This window comes from Oryzias latipes, chromosome 21 (genome assembly GCF_053564925.1).
Source record: "Oryzias latipes strain Hd-rR chromosome 21, Olatipes_Hd-rR_3.1".
In the NCBI taxonomy this organism is placed as follows: domain Eukaryota; kingdom Metazoa; phylum Chordata; class Actinopteri; order Beloniformes; family Adrianichthyidae; genus Oryzias; species Oryzias latipes.
The window spans coordinates 18,769,506-18,792,523 of record NC_136257.1 but is presented as its reverse complement, the minus strand read 5'-3'; the positions used below and the strand labels follow the sequence as shown (position 1 = coordinate 18,792,523).

The 23,018-nt window shown below is 38.7% G+C and overlaps 1 protein-coding gene across 45 annotated transcripts in view; it reads left to right on the top strand.

The window, feature by feature from the left end:
- Positions 1–23,018, top strand: part of tns1b (tensin 1b) — a 172,524-nt gene that overhangs the window by 98,407 nt on the left and 51,099 nt on the right. For all 45 annotated transcript variants that reach the window (XM_078939393.1, XM_078939388.1, XM_078939394.1 and 42 more), the window contains one exon: positions 7,268–7,306. In XM_078939393.1, the coding sequence (XP_078795519.1) occupies positions 7,268–7,306 (39 nt within the window). The remainder of the gene's footprint in view (positions 1–7,267; positions 7,307–23,018) is intronic.

Here is a 23,018-nt window from a genome sequence, read left to right as displayed (position 1 = left end):
TAAGGGGCTGTAAGCTAGCAGGAAATTTTAAGCATAATGATGTTGATAAGCAGGGTGCCAACAGTCCTTCTCACTAGTAAACAACACAAGTATTTGATTTTGGCTAGAAACTGCATATGCATGATTAAATGGGAAAAAAAGGAAATAAACAAATAAATGTTAATTTTTGTCTTAGATGAACCATTTTCAGAATAGAAACACCAGCACTGGAAGATTTCTCCCACTGAATAAACATCCTCATTTGTGCCAAGAAGCATAAATCACCTGCTCAGAGACACGGAAGAGCAGTTGGAGACTGACGTTCACTCGATTACATGTCTTCCTCACTGTGTTTCTCCATTAATCTTACACTTTCCACAACTTTCTCTAAAGTCCCACTCTATCGTAAAAGCATTTCAAGTAGGCATTTTAATTAGAATTATGTTGTTTTTTTTGCCAAAATAATAAAAAAAGCCTGTGTTGCACATAGTTTCTGCAGATCTGAAATTTGCCTTTAAAGTGTAAGTGGGATCCTTGAGGAGCAACCCCGTCCCCTATTCCTCTCCCCATTTGGCCGAATTTTGCATGTCACATATACGCTCTTTTTCAAATAGCTTTTTTTTGTCTAAATTCGTCTCAATTTGAATAAAGAAATACTCAGAAATGCATATTCAAACATAATTTTCTTTAAATATGTCCTCTATCATCAGCAAAATGCCTAAAGAACATGTTAGAAACACCAAAAAATACAATTTTTAAAGAGAGGATCTTTAAAAAAAACAGAGAAGTTTGTTCTGGCCAAGAAGAAAAAAAATATATATCAACAACACATGGTTAAAGAAGCCAAACTCATATGTAACAAGACTGGTGCTGCAATGTTTATAGAAGTGTCATGACTTTTTAGTCTATAAAGACGAATCAGTTGTAGGAAAAAATGCAGAATAAAAACTGAAAGGAGTTTACTTCCCTGGAGCTCTCCCATCAAATTTTTTCCCCCTGACAATGTTCCAAAAAGTCCACGTAGATCCACCATAAGAAATGCAACAAAGCCTTTTGTTACACTTAAAATCATTCTACCTGGATCTACCAGATGCAAAAATCTGGAATATTTTAAAAGTACGGTACTAAGGGCAACCAGATGCTAGGTTCGATTATCCTGTACATTGCCAGATCATCTATTTCAGAGTGAAAACGATTGCGTCTGCATGCCCCCCCCATTATACAGTTGATAGGGCTCTCTTTTGTTGTCCTGCTTTATGTTTAAAATTGCTTTACTTACATACATATTCTAGCCAGTAATGTCAGGAGTGGGGTCATTACCATAATCCAGCCTTACAAAATGCGCCTGTCTGGAGTGTGTCAGTGGCCTGTAGGAAGCTGACAGCATGTGAATGCCGTCCGTGCAGCCACAGATGTCGAACATGGACTTTTTGTCCGGAGGAAATGGGCCCTCGTTTAATGCTGTTAACAGAAGTATGTATGGAATGCAACAACACAATTATCCTTTATTATATTACACTCATTTAAATACCCCCGATAGGATCAACATGCACTCTAGCCAGGCCGCCTCCCCACGCACGACAGCGTCCAGACAAAAGGCTTGGTGAAGCTTTTCATTGAAATTCAAATAATATTCAGAGGCCTGTGTTTACTTTGCACTTTGTGTTTTGACTGCTGAGTTAATATTTTTCCAAACTTTTAATACAATTTCCCTTTTAGAAATTGGTTCATAAACAGGTGAGCATTATTTGCAAATAATATGATGGAATTCAATACATTTCCTGCTATTAGGAAGAAAAGATAGATTCCAATCAAACTTAAAATGATTAAAGAGTACATTTGTTAATTTTTTAAAAATGTTTTTGCAGTCAAAATATTATAAAGTTATAGGACAAGAACCATTTTTGCCCTCTCATAACTGTCAGTTGTTATTCAGTGGTGTCATCCAATTGCTTTTTCCAGCCCCTTCAGTTAATGCTCCTTTTTAAAAATCCCCCTTTTTGAAGTGCAGAAATATGTAGGTGATGGATCAAATAGGATTTGTGCGTGTCATGTCTCACTGTCCTGCAAATTTGATTGTTCAAAGAATAACAGAAGCTAAGACAAGTTCAGGATAATTGGAGTTTTCAGGACTGATGTGGTCCTAAAAGTAACAGAAATGTTGTTTATAGGTTTCCCTGTTAAACTTTCTTTTGGCTGCTTGTCAAAAAATAAATCAAAAAGAAATCCTATTTTTCAAGTTTGTCTTTTTTATCTCACATCCAAAAGTGCCAATTAAAGTCGCCACAAACCATCAAGAATGCCCTAAAATGATGGACAAAGCTCTGAAATGTGGACTCTGCTGCAACAGCAAACGTCAAACATTTAGGAAATATATAACATAAACATTTCTGAAAAAATGATTTCTTAATCTATGACAGAAAATGCACATAAATGTTCAGACAAAATCTTCTGAACCAAATAGGTGCACTGACAACTGTTCTCAAAGTCATGCTGCTGGCATGAACCATGAGCATGATCAGGAGTAACTCACATGCTTTGATTTAAGTCTATTTAGCTGTCTGAGAGCAGACTTTTCTTCTAGGATGCTTTTGTCTGGATTACTTTTAACACTTCAGTTTCCCACCTGTTGGTCTGGGATCTAACCACTCTTGGTTCCTTGGTTTACTCTGGATAAATATATATATTTCTTAAATGTTTTATTGGATAACCTACTATTAAGCCTTTGGACAAACTGTCTGGCTCTACCAAAAACAATACACAATTTACAATTTTAGGTAATTTTAATGTGACAGAACCCCCTTTTCTGATTGCCTACAGGTACAGGTTAAAATCCCATTAGTTTTCACACATTTATGTGTGTCATAGTTTCTTAAAGCAGGATGCCTCAGAGCAGTTACTGCATTTTCTGCTCTATAGGGTGCACAGGAGTATAAGGCGCACCATAGTTGGTCTATTGTCCAATGTATGTCATATATAAGGCGCACCTAACTACTGGCGCATTAAGCCAGACAAAAGTCCCAGAGATAGGTCTGTCCGTCAGGCTTCAACTGTGTTGGTTGTGACTTTAGAACTTGTTTGTAACATGTAATAAAAACAGTATGATACTGCTAAAACAGTATCAGTATCTGTGATTACGATCCCAATCTTTATAAGAACACATTAAAAAAAAGTCAGACACTGCTACATGTTAGCCACGTTAGTGTACTTACAATATTACCCAAACTTGTTTGGAAGCTGCACAAAAACAGACTGACATTTTGATAGAATGCTGCAGCATTATACATCGTTAAGCACAACCAGAATGCATCCATATCTAAGGTGCTCCAGATTATAAGACACACTGTTGTCTTTTGAAAATAATGAGGGCTTTTAAGTGCACCTTATAGTGCAGAAAATATTTTATTGGATATATGTTGCATACTCCGTTAAATGATGATTATTCTTGCCTATCTAAATGGCTCTCCTCCAACTGCACTATATCAATCCCCATTGTGGTGTCATGCACTTGGGGCTTGGTCTTTAAAATGAAGAGGAATAAAAACACCCTGTGGGTTTTTTTTTGGTTATATATTGTTTTATGATTCACATCCCAGCTCTAGTTGGGCAGGTTCAGAAATAAATTCTGTAAAATAAATGCACAGCAGGACCTGGAAATCTCTCTATTATCATATAACATATTATTTAAAGAGCCAAGAGCTCCACAAGGTTGAAACTGAGCAGAGCTCTGCGGGGAAGTATATGAGGTCACCCAACTCCATACACTTATAATAAAGTTCTCCTGCCTGTCATAGATAGACAGACCTGAAAGCAGACGAGTGAGATGTCAGTCATTCATCGGCTGAACACCAACGCTGTCCTGACATGAAATCTAATCATAAGAGATGAAAAGTCAGCGCTCCCATATAGAAGTAGACAGCAAATATTAAATGTCGACTTTGAAAAGATTCCCGTACTTGCAAAGATTAAATGGCCCAGTCATATCGTTGGGTGTTGGCTAAGAAATCTTTTTTGGCATTGCAGACTATGACATAAAGTCTAAATATCTCATATATCTTGCTTTTCTTTACAGTAACCCTTGTTATATTTATTCAAAGTATGCCTCCATCTGAACTTGCTACGCACACATAATCATTCGCTGCAGGTGGCTCAGCTGTCAACAGCTTACAGTGCGCAGGTGAAAACACTCTCCAGGCCTAAGGAGTCCGGGCATCTGTAAGAGACGGGCCCCTGGCAGAAGAAGCGATAAGGACGGCGGCGGGGGCTTTGGTTGAAGCAGGGATATGGAGGGTGGGGGTGGGTGGGGGGTTAGAATAACTTGTTACGGGTGTGATTTAAAACAGACCTAGGCACTGTGTCTGTGGACTCCAGACCCAGTCCACGGTGCCAGATGAAATTCCTGAAACCAGAGGCACATTCCGCAGTAATGCCATCATTCAAGCCGTCGGCTGAGATGCTCTGGGCATCTGTGATAGACAGCAGTCACGGAGGAGCACTTTGTCTAAACTAAACATATAGAATAAAGTCTTCCTTGCTGTTGCTTTCCATACAAAGTCATTTTTTTAAACTGGGTCAAAGTAAAGACATCATAAGTCCAACAAGCCATTGTGTTGATGTTTCTGTATTGGATCATTAATTAAATTGAGGTACGGTATCTTTCACTGTCAGGTCAGCATCTGTTAAGGCTACTGCTACAGGCGAAAGCATGTTTGTTGCAAGATTACATCCTTGTGTTCAATTTGAACAGGAAGCTATAAAATACGTTAATGACCAAAGGTGACTGCTACATCCTCAACGTTGTTCACTAAATCAGCCGGTGACAGTACTTGCGAGAGTTCTGATGATGAGATAAGGGCTGTTTGGATTTCATGAAAGTCTGCCATTTGAGTGACTGGTAAAGAGGCTTTTTAGAGTCATCGGCGTTCAGAGGTGATTGTGGTAGAGAAGACGGACAAAGGTGGGAATGACAATATAAGATGTATAGAATAAGATGTAGATGCAAAAATAGAGATAATAGTAATGATCATTCTATTTGAAGAAACCTAAATTATCAGCTACAAGGAATTATAAATACCTTTGCGTTTAGTAATGATAAAAGAAAGCATTGTGGTGGAACACTAAAGGGACTTGTATTGCTTGGGACTGACATAAAACCCTAGATCATCGTCTGATCCAAAAGGATTCATAGCAGCCAGTGTAATGGGCGTGTCCTGCTTTTGACAAGCCCGTTAACACCTCACTTGTTCCTTTACGTTTCGTACAATTACGAAGGACATGATGACTTTGATTTGATCAATGGATTTAACTTGACATAAACAGAAAACAACAAATTCGTGATTGGAGGTCTCCAGAACATTTTTGCCTACAGGGTCACAAAAATGCCAAATTCACCACCCAGAAGCACAAAAGCAATAAAAGTAAATACACACAGAGAAGAGAGTCACCTATACCTCTCACAACAGAAGGATGGCGTGAACCTGAGGTAAAACATGAATTATGTCCTAGTCTCGCGAGACTTCCAGAAGGGATGGGGAAACCAATACAAATAAAAACAACAAGGATGATAAACAAACCTCTTCATAAGCTGGAACTCAAGGTTTTAGTAGAATTTTATTGATGAAAAACAACCAGTTTCCTCCTAAGTTACACTCCTAAGGATTTCTCATCCATCTTACAGATGAAATCACTAACAGTTGGAAATTAAATTTGCACTGTGCTCCTCATTAAAGCCGCATGTGAGCGATTATGAAGCAGCAGCAACAAGACAGAACACAGACATGCACAGGAAGGAAGCATCTTGATTACATCCTATCTGTATTTGTTCTCATCAAACATGTCTATCTTTAATGTCTTCCTTTGTTTAAGAAAGCCTCAATTTGAATCTTCTACAGAAGTCATGATCGTTATACTGCCCCTGTTTATTAGCCCCTCAGTCTTCGGTATGCGCTGTAAGCTTGTGCAATGAGATTAGCCCAGACACTTGACAGATCATGAGTTTTGTTGGGCAGTCTAGTCTTTTTTCTTACCAGGCCATTGTAGTTTGTTCGAGTTAAGTAACATTTCACATAGTTAGAGATCCGAGGGCTCTCCATGTTAATGATGATTGTGTTTTTCCGCCTCTTTTTTTGTTTAGGCTGCTAATCTTGTAATTAGCACTGATATGTTCTAAAGTTGTTATTCTAATGAGAAAGTACTGTCATTTTTGACAATAAAAACAAAGTTGTTCACTCAAACTGCTGGGATAATTCTCTGTTAATGGATGCATTTGGCCTCCAAACTCAAAATGTGGTAAAAACAACCTGGAACTAGAGTTTTTTTTCATGGCAGAGGTTGCCCAAAGTTTTTTTCCCCAGTTCATTCAGAGCAATTAGCATGAGGTATATCAGTAGCTAATCGCTCCAGCGTGTTTACAGCTCTGTGTAACTGGATCTGCTGTGTGGTCAGGTAATATACATTGGAAGGAATTGAGATTTTATTTTGCTAAAATGGCCTTTTCCTCTTTTCAAGGAGGCACATAGCCGAGATTTAACCAAAGCTGTAAAGTTGCAGATTGTAAAAGCAAAATGAGATGAAATATGCTTAAGGGAAGACATTATGTTGTGACATACTAACTGGCCATCTTAATAGGCACATACATAAAATCCCATGTGATCCAATGTAACAGCTTTACCGTTAATTCTATGTATAGAGCTTTTACAAGGTGATAATTCTACCGTTGCTTTCAATGGAAGTCTCTGTGGGTGAAGTCATGTTAAAGTGCATGATTTTTTATGGGTGAGTCGAATGTTTTCCCACTTAAATCAATACTGAATCTTCTTCCTCTTTCGGCTTTTCCCATCAGGGGTCGCCACAGCGAACAAGTCGCATGGTAAATTTGGCAATGTTTTACGCCGGATGCCCTTCCTGACGCAACCTTCTCAAACCGGGCTTGAAACCGGCACAGGGGTAGAGAAGGGAACAGGGAGCAGCCCGGAGTTGAACCCTGGTTTCACGGATGGAAGGCGCCGCAAACCAGCACGAGCTAAACCGGCTCCCTCAATTGATAAATCAATACTGAATGAAGGGGTCAAAATGTTGAAGCTTCCTGTGGTAAAATTCCAGCACTCTTTATGACATTGATAAAAAATAAATGCTGTCAGCTGTTGATATGTAAAACAGGACTAGCTGGGTAGAAAGCTGCAAAACGGATTCTGAATGTAGGTGAAGGAGTTTTCAGAAAGATGTTTGCGAAAAGAAAAAGATCATAATAACACAAGTAACCAAATTTTTGTTTTTGTTTTGTTTTCAGGTATCTTCACCTTGTGTTCCAGCAGCAAACTATGAGTTGGTAAGTTACTATTTGAGTGTTTTTTGTCATGTTTCAGACTAATAGAAGACCCTCTCCGACCTTTTGATCTATTTTCAAAGCATTTCCAGTGGTCTTTTATATAGGATCATGCAGGTTTTAGCCAAAATCCAAAATCCTGTGTTGTTCTCTATTGGACAGTTTCTGCAGAGTGGCAGCAGTTCATTAGAAAGTTTAGGCGGGGCGGAGCAGGGAGCTTGTGGCCCACCCAGTGTATTTTCTACATCACAAATAGGCTCTTTTTCAAGCAGTATGTTTTACATCTGCTCTTGATTGACATTTAATTCAATAAAGAATTGATCAAAAATACAATTTTGAGCTTAATTATATTAATAAATGTCCTCCACCATCAAAAAAATGCCACAAGAACACTTAAAACAAACACAATTTTCATCAGAGTCAGTCTTCAAGAGAGGTTTTCCTTTAGAAATAAATTTAAACATTTTAGGAAAAAATCCAAACAGTTTCTATTGATCATCTTCCCCCTGATAGTGTGTAACTGTGGGATGTGGTGTTTTTATGCTGGAGTTTGAGGTCAGTAAAATCGAAGCTTGTTGCATGGCCTTATTTGGTATCATAAGAAGAAAAAACTTGCTCTCTTGCTTTGTCACATGTTGTGTGTTGAAATGGTTTCTGGTGCTTAAAAACCAAAATCCCCCCCGCCATCCTGCCCATTTGTGTGCTCACACAGAAAATATTCTGTTTTTCTTTTATGGACGCTGCCATAGTTAAACAAGAGCATGTTATTATCCTCCGAGGTTCTGTTACACTGGATGGTTTCTACATGAAGACATCTGTTTGAGATGTCAAAAGTGACTTTGGACGTTTAAAGAAGCACTCTCTTGAGTCCTCGGGTTTCTGTAATAAACACCTTTAGTTGCGAAATTTTGCCTTCAATTTACCAGTTTGAACTCGACTGCACAAAACTGGGTTCAAATTTTAAAAAATTAATATATGTTAACAAATAAATTACATTTTTTATACTTGCCTTATACATTTAAATGCTTGAAAACACATCAGTTAAATTGCAGAGCTGCAGTTTAGCTACTGTTGGTACGAATAATCAAGATGGCAAGAAGTGGTGAAACTAACCACACCTTATACACTAAAGAACCCACTTTAATGGCAAATGTCACACAATCGTGGGTTTGAAACTCCGTCCAAAACCTCATCATATCACTGGAAATATAATCAATCTATTTAAAAAAAGGTGTCCTGTTGACAAAAATGAAAGAAGAAAAAAAGCATAGACTCTGTAAAATTGTGTCTCCTCAAAATATACTTTAATTCCACCTTATAAATGCACAATTTTTGTTCATGAGCTGTTTTGCCACAATGTAATAAGAACTTTATTAATTTCGAACTGAATAAATTAAGGCGTTAAGTCACGTTTCACATTTTAGTGCTCCACAGCTTAACAAATTATTTTCATACCAGATAATGACAGCACTGCAAAACGTCTCCATAGAGGCTTGTAGGCATCTAACAGGAGTCAGCCGGTCTCCTTAACTTCCACATTTTCCATATTTTGATCTGCTAGCAGACTTTATTCAAATTCCAGTGTGTTATCAATTCTTTTTCGCAGCTTTGAAGAGATGATGAGCTGAATTAGGTATGCTAGAACAGGAAAGCGACTGAAATATGCAGGAGCAGGAGACCCAACGCAGGAAAAAGAGAGACATTTTAGATGTAAATGGGGTGTGCATCAGTTAGAAAATCAACCAGAGCCTTGTTTTTCTGATGTACCTGGGTTGACTTTTGGATGTGGAGGTGAAGATTTATGACAGGGCGTGTTGGCATGAAAATGGAGAAGCGTTTCCTCCTAAAGCATTTCTGTTTGTCATTATAGCACTTATTTCCCTTGTAAACTTTGATAAGCTGTGCTACAGATCATTTGCTAACTTATGTTAATTTGTAAAGATATGCAAGCTCTAACAAAAATACATCGGTACTTCTACCTTTTTTAGTGCGCAGCTCCTTAGTACATAACTGTACATAAAATAATTTATAAAAGGAACAGTTTATGAAATCAAACATTTATGCATAGGTTTTGCTATCGTATTCTAGGTGTTACAAAAGAGGATCATGTTTGGACCGTGTTGTCAAACAGAAAAATAGAGTCCAACTGTTTACTTGTTAGAACATTTTCAGACACGGCACACGCGTGGCGCTGCTGTGACGTCATCCTAAAAGCTACCTTGTACCTTAGCAGAATTCTCTTAAAATCAATGCCATAACACCACAATGGTGAGAGACAGCAACTCCTTGAAATGTGGTCGGATGAATGCAGGCTCACCAAAACAACTTTTAGCGTGATACACATTGCTTCTCACTGGTTTCCTGAAAATCTATATCTCATAAACTCTTAGCAGCATACCTTCATACTCGTCTCCTCATCACTGCAGTTGTTAGCATCCTCTGAGTTAAAGCATACACTTCACGTCTCCTTGCCAGTACCCACCTTGCAGCGTGCCTCCTCCGTATCAATATTACAAGTAATCAAAATATAACGTTTTAATAAGTTAACTGTCCCGATAAGGATTGTAAAGCACAGCACGTTCATCTTTCTCTTGTTGTTGTAACCCGCCCACGTAGTTCCTGGTCAATGACTGACGAGATCTTTCGTTATGTGCTTTTGGTTACAAGCTTTGATCCGAATCAGAATGGTCCGCTTGATGTCAGTCAGAATACAGACCAAACGTAAGGTTCGGGACTTCATTTGGAGCAAAGGATTTTTCCTGACTGAATACACCCTTAGTCAAAACTTTGCCACATACCTTTAGTCTGCTGGTTAAGAAGTTGCATTTAGAACAATTAGAGATGTACAATTATTTGTTCAGTGGAAGTGGCTGACATCTGGGCAAGCAGTGTTATAGATTTAAAAAACGTTATTTATTCTGACTCTTGTAAACTGTAGTCAATGATAAATCTTGCAAGTTTTTCTGGTGTTTGTGGAGATTTTTCGTAAATTTGACATAAAGCCAGTGTCTCTTTTACTCTTGTTGAAGAGTATTTAAAGGTTATTCTGCTTCCCGTGTTATCATCTAATCTTTGAGTCCACTCTGAAACTATCATGAACTGCACATTCATGTTGCTGCAGCTAGTTGGAGAAAATTGAAACTTAAAGATGCACAATTATAGCAAAAGCGATCTGACAATACTTACACGAATCATTGGTTAAAATATTGAATCTATCCTGTTTGAAGTCAATAAATTAAAAACTTAATTTACAAAATAAAATAGTAGAAAATAATCTGAATAGGTCAATAAAATTATAATGAGTCCATCTTTCATTTGAATGCGTAAATCATGGATATGTCAATTTGAAAAGAATAGAAACGAGTGAAAAATAGGTGGCGATAAAGCAGGTTCATTGTGTTTTTGTAATGTTAAGAGGAACAGGAAGTGTTAACGTCTTGTTCCTGTAACCGTTAAGATATTTAATTTTACTGGGAAACTTGTGTCATATAAATGGTGTCATAAAATATTTCCTACCAAGATGAGCAAATCTCTTTATTTGGGAGAACAGCATGTGTCCCTTTCCATGTGTTTGACAGGCACTGGCTGAAGATGTTTGCTTTAGACATCGACATGCATGCTTGCAAGCATTCCCAGCAGCAGCGTTCCAGTCTAAGGGTCGATCTTGGACAGCTCAGCTCCTTGTTTGGCGAATTGCTTTGCTCACAGAAAGAGGCCAAAGTGATTTACAATCCTATTCAGGTGCAGACCAAGTACAACCCTGACCATAATTTAACTGAGAGGACGAAAAATGTTGGGCAGGAATAAGAGCCTTTTTTTTCCCTTCTCTGAATTCCAGTGAGATGGATGTGCTGCAAACTGGACAGAATACAACTCCAATACCAGAAGATCAGACTCCATCTGATTAAAATGAAAATCAAATATTTTCACAGGTGTTTTCCAAGCTCAACTGGTAAAAAAAAGTTGGGAGAGCATCTCATTCCTTTTTTTTCAAAGTTTTTTTAGTTATGTTTTTTGACAAAAACAAAGTGTACTCATAAGTGTACTCAGATAATAGTATTATTGTTTAATCAAATTTTCGATTTGGACAGCCTGTCTCTAAATTGTTTTCCAAAATCTTTTTTTTTAGTTTTTTTTTAGTTTGACCAAGAACAAAACTTCAATTCTTTGGAAATGAGAAATGAGTGAAATCACTAAAAAGTTGGAGCTAAAAATGACATTTATTTACCATCCATAAAAAAATTGATGTCTCAATAAATGTTCATACGTAACGTTCAAAAAATCCTAATTAAATCTGTGGCAGTGCTGGGTTCATTGTCAGGATAAGACTCTTGTGTGGTTGCTGTAAAGCATGGCAGAAAGAAGTGTTTTACTGCATAATGAGTTCATGGAGGTGGAGAATTGGTTGGGGTTTTCACTGGGGAGGCTGGCTAACTTCACCCCAAACCCAGACAAATGCATGTTCTCACAAGCAGACAATAAACAGCGAACACCTACGTCACCTCCATTCTTTTCTACAGGTGTTGTGTACAGGGGGCACAGGACCTTGGCACTGGTGTGAATGAGTAATCGTAAGCAAAGGCTGCATCGATGCAGTTCAATTAGCACCGTGTTTAGAACCACACACGTTTCCCTCATGTAATTCGGGTCACGCCGTGCATTCAGGTGCCGTCCTGGATCCGGTTACAGTATGACCGCAGCTTCTCGGGAATGCAGGAACTCAAACAGAAAGTAGACACTGAGCTCTGGGGGAGCGCCCAGATAAGGGCATCCCATTCCCACATAATGCAGTAATCCTGTTCACCGACTGGTATTTGTGTTACATGAAGGCGCTGTGCAAAGGTTCACGATTAAAGTTCGGTCCTTGTTTGAGTTGGGAATCAATTGAGATCAAGCTGTTTGTTCAGAATAGCTAATACAGCGTTCCCTCGCTGTATTGCAGTTCATCTTTCGTGGTCTCAGATTTTTTTCAGCGCTATTTTACATGCTTAAAAAAAATGTATTTTTTACAGTGCACTGTGATCTGCATACCAAATGGCTGGAGACCTTGTCAGTGAGTCTCCTCCGTTCCGTGTCTCTTGTACAAAATACGTTCAGTTAGTCAAATCTACATGAATCTTCAATCACGATCAGGTCTTTGTTTTCATTCTATAATCACAGACTCATTTGTCAATGAAGGTTTGAACTTTGAGAGTTTAAACAAGAGAGAAACATCTGAAACTGTTCATGTCTGAGAAAGGTTCACAAAGAGTGTAGTGAGGAGTTTAAAAACATCTGTAATTCTACTTTACAGTTTTCTCCTATTGCGGGTAATTTTTAGAACCTAATGAGGAAACGCTGTAGTCATTAACAGAAAAGCAATGATAGATATTTAATGGTGGCCCTTCTAATTTTTTGACCATTTATTTTGCTACTTTTCCAATGCCATGATCAGTACAACAGTTTACATCAAACATTGAATTTGTTGTTCATTCATATTGGCTAATAATGCAAAATAGTGGCACAAAACGGTTTAGTGGATTGATCTGGACTGAACTGTCTTAAATAGTTTATTTTATTTAGATATTTTTTCCCCTTTTTTATTGGTTTCTTATTAATAATTTGTGTTGTTTTAAATTAGGCCTGCACAATATACCGCAAATTTATTGTTATCGCAATATCAAGCAGTGCAATATCCATATCGCAAAAGCCAGCAAAAATCGCAATAAATGGTTACCTTAAATGTGCGAATACAATCCTATGGCAGCTTGAAGCATTTAACGAATCAAATAAATCCATTTATGCATTTGACCAATTGGATGGACCTTTTCCGATGTTGACCAATCAAATGAGCCCTTTTGTGTTAGATGTTTGCCTACGTCAACAAGGGTCATTTGGAGTATCATTTTTTTAAACTGTTGCAATGAGATGGTAATGATGTTTTTGGTTGTTTTGCTATTTGTTTATATATCGCAAATTATATCGTTATTGCAATATTGATCACTAATATCGCACATCGCAAGTTTTGCTCATATTGTGCAGCCCTATTTTAAATTGAATTGAAATCCATTGACTTTATGTTTTACTATACACCATAAAAAAACACATTATAAGACAGCAGCCATGTCCCTATCAGAATCACCAGCAGGGTGAGGACCAGCGACATGTCAAAGGTGGTTTAGGTTCAGACCTGCTGAAGGGCTGTGGGAAAACACAGCACCGACCTCCACATGCCCCATGATCCAATGACATCCTTGGTACACTAAGTCCCCCTTTCCCTACTGGGCTTAGACGGGAAGAAGAACTCACGCATCGGTTGTGTGTGATGCTCCTTCCTCTTAAGTCAGTGTTTACATTTCTGGGATGTGGCTGTGAAAGCTGCAGATGAAGCAGCGCGGGGCCTGAGAGAGGAACAGGTGTGAGTGTTTATGAGCCTTTTTCATGCCTTACTGAGGCGGAGTAAGCAGAGGTTCTTATGATGACAGAACTAAGATTTCAGTGGGGTGTTGTAACCAATTGTTATGAAGGCTTTGCACAATTCTGGTGTGAACTTGTTTTAAACCACTATGGATTTTTGTTTTTAAATCAGTCAGTGTCCTATCAGATGGTGTAATTCTTTGTGTAAAAACCAGACCCCAGAATGACGACCTCTCATGTATGTGTTTGTGTTTGGGGTTGACATGGAAAACTATAAAGCAGTGATAAACATTTTTTCAACTTTATGTATAAAAGTTTGAATGCAAAAGAGGAAAGTAACGTTAGAAAGATAAAGGTTCTTGTCATGTTTGAATTCTGTTTCCTGTTTTATTTTGAAAGGTTTACTTTTATGGCATGGTTTTGAGTTTTACCTCCCTGGTTCCAGTCTCTCCTGATCGTTGTCACCTGTGTCTTGTCAGACCTGTCTGTATTTCAGTCTTGTTTCTGCCTTCCTCTTGTGCTGGTCCATCAACGTCTCTTCCCTGACTCCCTTCTGCCATGTGTTCATGCTATGCCCACAGTTAGTTTTGGTTTTGTTTCCCTGCTCTGCAGCGCCTTTCGTTAAGAATAAACCCCTTGCTTTGGAACCGTGTGCCTCCCGTCTCTGCATTTGGGGTCCTTCACGCTCATCAGCCCTCCCAACCTGACAATAATGTGATAATCGATAAATATCGTCTCTAAATATCGTCTCTAAATCAAACTCTAAGAAAGAAGAACTATATTTCCCCATTTATTTTTTAACACAATGATAATAAACAACTTATTTCCTATTTGGTGTAATGAATAAGAGACTTTTGTGTAACATGGCTGAAATCAGCAATACTATGTCTTTGACAAACGATGACAATTTTCATTTGGAAATATCTGTAAAATTCGGTGTAAGCAATAGTGAACATGAACAGCAGTGCCAATATTTAGTACAAAATAGCTGTAAACAGGATAAAAAATGAATACCGGTAAGTCAAGTAGCTCCCAGGCACATTGGTATTAACTTTTGAAAAACAAAGCCATAGTCATTGCATTATTTAAAAAAATAGCTGTAAATGAGATAACTCTGTGAACAAATTATAGTGTCTTTGTTAAAAATAATTGACACCATTTAGTGCAAATGTGGTGTAAACAAAAATAAAATTCTCCCTGAAAAAGAAAAAAAATCAAGTAGCCAGAAACTTTCCTTTAAGTTATTAAAGACATAAACTGCTTTCAAAATCAATTACCAGTGATAAAATACACAAACTTAAAGCGCATCTAAAAGTAAACATCTTTGTGAACAAAACGTTTGGGGAAAAGCTGCATGTGATGTATGTTTATATGTTCATCAAGACGCCGCTCGTCTACCGCTGCTTTGAGAAGAAGGGGGGTCTAAGGGCAGGGATGCCTACAGGTATTTCAGCTTAGTCAGTTTAGTTCTGTTTAGTTAATAACCTATTGAATTATATGGCTTCATGTTCTTCATGATTTCATGTTTATTAAAAAGCCCATTGAGACAACTATTGTTGTGATTAATGGGCTATATAAATAAAATTGAATTGAAGTGGGATTCGTGCATTGCTCAGGTTTGTAGGACACACTACTTAATTTCCCAGTCTTTATTAATAAAGTGCACCGTGAACGTCACGTAGGACTGTGGCCCTGGAGGTCCGGCTGTCACACGTGAGCCCCACTCTTTCTGTTATCTCCAGCGCTATCTCAACCATAGCTCTGGTCTGGGCGTACAGTGCAGGGATACTGTGATGTAGAAAATACGATGGGTGGGCCACAAGCTCCTTCCTCTGCTTCATTCTGATCAATTTGCAGACAACTAGATCCATGTAAGTCTTCCTTTTCCTCGTCTGAGCTGGCATCTGATTCAAAACTGTACAGCTGGATAGCTTGGATAGTGCTTGCTATTGTTTTTGCACGGTTAATGTTAGGTTGGAGGTGTGAAGGGCTGTAAACTAGCAAGAGCGCATGGAAACAGCTGGAAAATGGGAAGTGGAGGGGGATCCTGGCCACAACCCAGAGGTGAATTTCTAATGAACTACTGCCAATCTGCAGAAATTATGTTCTCTAAGCTAAAAATTGCATTATCATAATAAAAAAAGACCACTAGGAGCACTTTTTTAAAAGATGGGATTTTAAAGATAATAATTGTTGTGGACAAGTGCACCCCCACCAACTGTTTTTACTAAAACATGCAGTCAAAAAACAGCTCGAACTATACATGTTTAACTTTTGTTAACCAAGAAATACTCATAGGTAAACTGCAGACTGAAAGGCAAAATCAAAAAAAGGAGTATAATACATAACATTCTACCTTATTATTATTATGTAATAGATCTAAAATATAACCTTTTCTAGAGAATAAAAAATAGCCTTCTGTTAGTGAATTAATCTGGCTTTAAGTGAACCATCAGAGCATCCATGCAGTTTGTGTTTCTTCCCATTAGAAGGCACTGCAGCACAGGACTGTCAAGGATGTCCAGTCCCGGTGCCCTCAACACAGAGGGCACATATAGACCAGAATTTACTTCAAAATAAACTTTTCAAGACATATTAGTCTATTCATTATAGATACTCCCTAAAAATGTCAATCTTAAATCCACTTTAAAACATATTTTGTTGGTAGGATGGGTCAATTTTTGTGATTTAAGACACATAATTGCCTCAGTTTACAATAAAATGATGTGATTGTTTTTCTCTGAATGTTTTCATTTCACAGCTCAGATTACCGTGAATCATGTCTCTTAGAAAAGTCATCCACTGCCTTTCCCTCTTTCTGTCCATGTCACACACCCTCACACACCCAAAGTGGTAATTTTAACCACTCTTCTGTCCACACTGAGCTGGCTGGGCTGGGCTTAATGGGCTATGTCTCAAGCTCCAAAGATGTAGAACTGTATATTTAGCTCAAAGCTGTTTCCCTGAGAGGCTCCTGACTGTGTTTCTCCCTGCCATTCATGGGAGGAAACCTCCAGCTTGCTACCTACTCTTTTTCTTAAAAGAGTGGGCTATAATTTGGTAAAATGGTCAAATTGGTCTCTGTTCATGTGAAAGTGTCGGTGAGGAATAATAGCTGTGGGTGAGAGTTATGTTGGGATGTGATGTCCTGGCAGAAGAAGGTGGGCACATGGCAGTCACTTGCATCATCGCTGTGCTTTAGTTTGACAGATCAACAACAACAGGCACACTACTGCTAATTACAGAGTATGTGGCAAAACAGAGCATTGTATTGTTGGATTGATGTGTTGTCATAGAAGGTATCAAGGAAACTGTAAACTTTTTGTTTTTGCTTGGCTTTGCTCTCAGATTTAATCAAACTTTACCATCAGTGCAAGATGGAAATGCTGCTGACGTGCCTAAAAGTATCTGGATCCTAAGTCATGGTATTAAGTGATGGTATTAAGTAGGGGTGTAACAGTACACATAGTTGGACCAAACCGTTTCGGTACGGCAATTTCGGTTCGGATCACTTTTGCACTTTTTTCCCGTTTTCTTTTTTGTTTGTTTATCCCCCCCCCCCCCCCCCCCAAATAAAATAAAAACGGTTTCCTCTAAAAGAACGGAGACTGGTTCTTTTATTAACCCGCTCTGGAGGCTCTGAGGGTCCGATCAGGGAAGTAAACCTAGAAGGAAGATCCGCCTTCGGCGGAGAGGATCTCCCCTGCGTTTTCCAAACACAGTCAGAAACCTCATTGCAGGAGCTATTGGGTAAAGCAGAACAGCATTTAGGTGACGAAGGTGACAGTGAGCATGTCAACAGCCCCAGCTCTATTGAAGGGGTCGGGAACCCATGGCTCTTTCATCTTTCATAACCTATGATCAAGTTTAACGGATGAAAGTCTCAGTGCCTGCATGGAGCTTAAACTCACCGCATGTCAACCAGACAAGACCATCAGCAGAACCATGCAGCACCAGAAGTCGTATTAATGCTAAAAAATACTCAGCATTTATCAGCAACAGCACAACAATGTTATTGAAAATAATCCACAGACTTATTGTACTTCAAAGGTGTTGAAATTACATAAAATGCACACATTCACTTGTATTTTTAGTTTTAAACATATTGCAGCGGACTGAGTTGGACTGGGTGGGTGTTGGGTTGCGTTCTAAATTTCGGAGTTCAGTGAACGCATCAAGCAGAGATGCTGATTGGCCCTCAGTTCTGTCGCTCAGCCTGTTGTTGGGTAGTTTGGACCAATGGGGTTTAGCTATGGGCCAAATAGGAGAAATAGGAGGGCTGTTACGGCAGTGAGGGAATAAAAAGTTGGGGAAAGCGCTCTCAGCGGGACAGATTTAGGAGTCGCTGAACAAGTTGGACCGCATTGGTTACAGTCTACAGTAACCAGAAAAAGAACCTTAAAAGAGGTTAAGTCTCCGTGCCTCAGTGTGGGAAAGGTACGCTAAAATATTGTATGGCTCTCACAAAATTACATTTAAAGATATGTGTTGTTCATGGCTCTCTCAGCCAAAAAGTTCCCGACCCTTGCTATTGTGTGGGACACTTTGGATTTGTTTGGATGAAAGGAAAAGACAATTGGATAAGTCGAAAACTGTGTTTCAACATTTTATTGTTACACGAAGATAGTGTATGCCACAGATAACTCATCTAATCTGTTGACGCACTTAAAACAGCATCACTCAACTGTAAAAATTGGGTCTACAAGAAAAAAAAGGGCAAGTTAAATTTTTTTTTTTTTCCGGCCAGTGTTAAGTATCAAAGGTTTTTGGTTCCTGGCAGTTAATAGTTGTATTATTTAATATAGCAGATCACCTACATAGGTTAATTTTATTATTGCTATATAAAACCAATAAATGCATTTTGCAAGAATTTTTTTCTGCCTTTTTTGTACCGAAAATGTATCGAAGGGAGCCCTATGAAATTCTGAACCAAACCGAATTGATATTTTAGTGTATCGTTACACCCCTAGTAATAAGCAAATCGAGTAGAATCAAACTTATCAATCTTCAAAATGTTTCCATGCTGAGTATTTAAAACCTTTTTCTTTCACTGTAAGCATAGACCACTATATGGAAATGATGATTAAGATCTTTTTGCTTCTATTTTATTGTTTAAATGTATCAATGATTCATTCAGAATGGATCTAAAATACAAAAATAAATATTATTCATTTGTCAAGAGATATAAAAAGAAAGAAAGAAGAAATTAAAGCCTACAACACAAACTTTTTTTTTCTAAGTTGAATTAAATCCTGAGAAACAATTGCTTGAAAAAACAGTAGAGAAAAAAATGAAAGAAAAGACTAAAAATATTGTGTGACATCTATATATCTATATATATCTATATATAGATATATAGATATATATATCTATATATATATATATAGATATATATACCTTTATCTTCTTTTTAAAAAAAAAATATGGCTAAATTCTTTTAAATCTGTTTTCTTTTCTTTTGAAATCAAAAGCAAATACAAGTCTTTCTCCCAATATGAGTCACACATCAACATTATAATGTAAAATTATAAAAGACCATTGCAAAAAACAGAGAAAGTTCAGCACTGTCCAAAAGTTTATTTGAGGAATAAACAAAAAAACTCAAGCAAACGTTCAGTCATTTTAAGCGAGAGAGATGAACAAGAACCCTGTTCTCTTAGTTTTGAAACAGGAAGTGGCTACTTTTTTCTGTCAAAGTAAAATTATAATCCCCTTTTTTTGCCTGTTATTGTTAATGTTATTTCTTTGCCATGCCTCCAGCATAGCAACAGCCTATCTTTAGCTTCTCTCATGAGAACATTAAGGCCAACACGAAGCTCAGCTGACCTGGCTTAAGACAACAACACGCCTCCAAGCCAGAGATGAGTCAGGATGTCAGAAAACCAAGCTATCGATGTTAATAACAGTAAACCATTTAGAGAACAAAAAAAAAGCTTTTATTTAAAAGCTTTGGTGGGTGCTGCATAGTAGTTGTTTTTTTTTTCAGTTGCTTCGGTTGCATCAAGAATGTTTAGCTAATTCTTTGAAAAAAGTAAGTTGCATGGGGGTCTAATGTCTGGATGTGTGCTTCTGGGTATAGTACGTTCAAACATAACTAGACTGGGTTATTTACCGAAAAAAAAAGTGTTTCGGCTGTAAATTATTTTCTTTTTGTTTTAGTTTTGTAAGCTTTATTTTATCAAATAAAAGACTTGATCAACTTTTTATGGGTTTAATGTTCAAATTATTCATGATAAAGCGTATCAGAAGATTGAAAGTTTGGAAAATCGTGGAAAAATAGTTATTCAAAGGTGGAGAATGTGATCCTTACTCCATCAATTGTCCCCTCTTGTTTTCAATTTCTATCAGCCACACAAATATTTCCTGTAGTCAAATCACAAGAAAAGTAAACACTCTATATCCCATTTGGATTACTCCCCACCCTGTCAACACTGCAAGCTCATCCATTCCATTTATCAGTGATCTCCCATTCTCAGTCTACTGAACTGTTTATAACTATCTTCACCCCTTACCACTAGTTAGTTTCTGCCCTACATCCTAGACACCCTGCTGATCTTATCTTGACTCTAAGGTTTTATTTTAAGTATTAGTTGTTCTTTGTAAAGATAAGCCAACCATTTCAACATGTTAACAAATACTTTCTCATTCTTTTTCAAATATTTATGATAGAAGCTAGAGCCCTGCGCGGGACTATTTTCTTCATCCCGTTCCCGCCCGTGCCCGCTAAATATCTGACCAATCCCGCCCGCTCCCGCAACGTATGCATTACACTCCCGCCCGCACCCACAATATGTATGTCCACTCCCGCCCCCACCCGCAAAACTCATAGAATTTAGTCCCGCACAGTAATAGAGATGCATTGATTTTGTATCGTCTCCCGTCCCGCAGGAAAAAAACACGTATTTGTATTGATTTTATTAAAGAGATTCGTGTTCCTCCTCCAGCCTCATCTTTTCATGCATTCCTCTTTTGTGTAATGCGCAACTTAAATATTAAATATATTTTCCCAAATCCTATTCGGTTAAAAGTGTGCATGTGTGCGCACGCAGACAGACGGCCTGAAGCGCGCTCTTAGTAAAAGGCGGGGCAGGGCGTTGCACACCCCCAACAACAGGTTAGATGACAGTGGCCATTGGGCGTGTCTACCTGGTGCCTTCACAGAGCTTCAGTACATAAGAATCCAACAGCCGCACAGCCTAACGAAGTCTGCTATTATATATTCATGAGATATTCATGGCAGCACTGATGCCGCGGGTTTTTTTTTTTTGCCGCCCGCTCCCGCCCGCAGGACAATTCAAACCGCCCAATCCCGCGAGATTTGGGTTGGGTCCCGCCGGGTCCCAATGCAGCCCTCTAATAGAAAGATCAAAATTAAGACCCCTTTCATCAGCATATCATCAAATACTATGAAAAGGATTCTAGATTATATGATTTAAGAGGAAAACTGTAGGAAAAGAAGCCAACTCTTTCTCTCCACAAGAGGAACCAACAAGACTTTTTTTATTTGCAATAGACTGACTGTCTTAAGATCTCTGCAGTTGCTGCAGTGCACACAGCTAGAGAACGGCGCTGCATGACAGAAATTGTACATGCTTAGAATGTATTATTGTAAGAACTGGTTGTGTCTTAGCATGTTTTTCTGGGAAGTCACAAAATAGGCTGTGTTTGTGTGAAAGTGCTTGTGGCTGCAAACTCTGGCCTGGAAGCAAATCCGCAGTCTGCATTTAGAGCCTCAAACACCAGTTTCTTGTTTCCTTTTTCCCTCACTACCAGATACAGCACTGGTCTGCAGCAGGTAGTGTTTTTTGGACTAGCAGAATGGCATTTCTGTGGTGAAGCAGCAGTTTGGAGTGGAGTTGGAGTGATTCGAGGATTTCTTGCAGCCACCCTGGTCGGTGGTTTAGTCTGGGCATTTAGAGGCCTTATTCTCAGGCCTGTAGGGTCAGACTATAATTTATCCTTTTGCCTTTTCTGTTTATACTTTAGCAGAGTTATCTAGAGAAGCAGACCATGGTGTCACAGCCCAGAGCTTCAGCAGTCATAGCTGAGCAGAGTTCTCTAAGAGTTTGCCAGAGGACTTCATTAATGATGGGCTTTTCTACACTTGGTGTGCTTTTTACTAGAACTTGCATGCATTTGCATAGAGTTTGGCGTTGTGTAGTGGTTAGCACTCTTGCCTCACAGCAAGAACGCCTTGTTCAAATTTCTACTGGGTCATTTCTGTGTAGAGTTTGTATGTTTTCCCCATGCATGTGTAGATGTTACTCCATCTCCCTCTCACAGTCTAAAATTATGTTTCATAGGTTAATTGTTGTCTCTAAGATGGTCTCTTGATGTGTTGGTGTGTATGTGTCTGTTTTTGTGTGACCCTGAGATGGATTGACAAGCTGTCCAGAGGGTAGGCTCCAGCAGCCACATGACCCTGAACAGGAATAAGCGGGTATACAATGGATGAATAGATTCTCAGAGTGTACTGTAGAGTTTCAGTGAAAACACAGGAGAATCAACGTTGGTTGATTGAAGAATACTTCTGAATGTACTCCAGGCGTTGTATGTTGAAGACATGTTCAGGAGTTCTCCAGCACCTCTTTAAGCTGAGTCTAAGTCTGAGGGCCATTGGTTAGAAAACATCCTACATGGTCCAACTGGCCATAAAAGGTCATCTACTGCACTGCAAGATTATAGGCCTATGGCACTGACCATTCACATTGTTCATATCATGAAAGACTTGTCCTGGAATACCACAGAGTACTGGTGTGCCCATCGCAAGAACCATTGTGCTTTCCATATCAGCTCCCTGTTGGGGTGTATTATGTGATCATCTACCTGCTGCAAACCCAAGAACTCAATTTGCATCATTTTTTATTTTTACTCGCCAGCCCCTTTATCACCATCCTGCCCAGCCTGCAGGAGCTAAAGGTGGAGAACATATGAGTGTGTGCTCCACCTGTTCTTTGGGTTGATCTGACTCTTAGACATCCGTTTGTGAGACTTCAAAACTATGCGTCTGATTGTCTCATGAGTAACATCAGGGCACTTCGAGGGAAAAGTGCTGTCACCATCCCCTCTTCTTCTAATTCCAGAAACACATTCGATTTTAGATATTGGACTGAGTTGTATCATTTTGTCTTTGCCGTGCCTTTACATACCCTAAAACAACCATGTTTTAGGGTATGTAAAGGCACGGTTCATGGTGGTACAGGGACCTGATTCACTGTTTTGAGAAGTGGTGGTGCGAACCACCCGCCGCTGAATGTTTGGAAGTCAAGGGAGGTGGTTTTCCACTTTAACGCTTACTTTTACTGTTCTGAATGGAGTG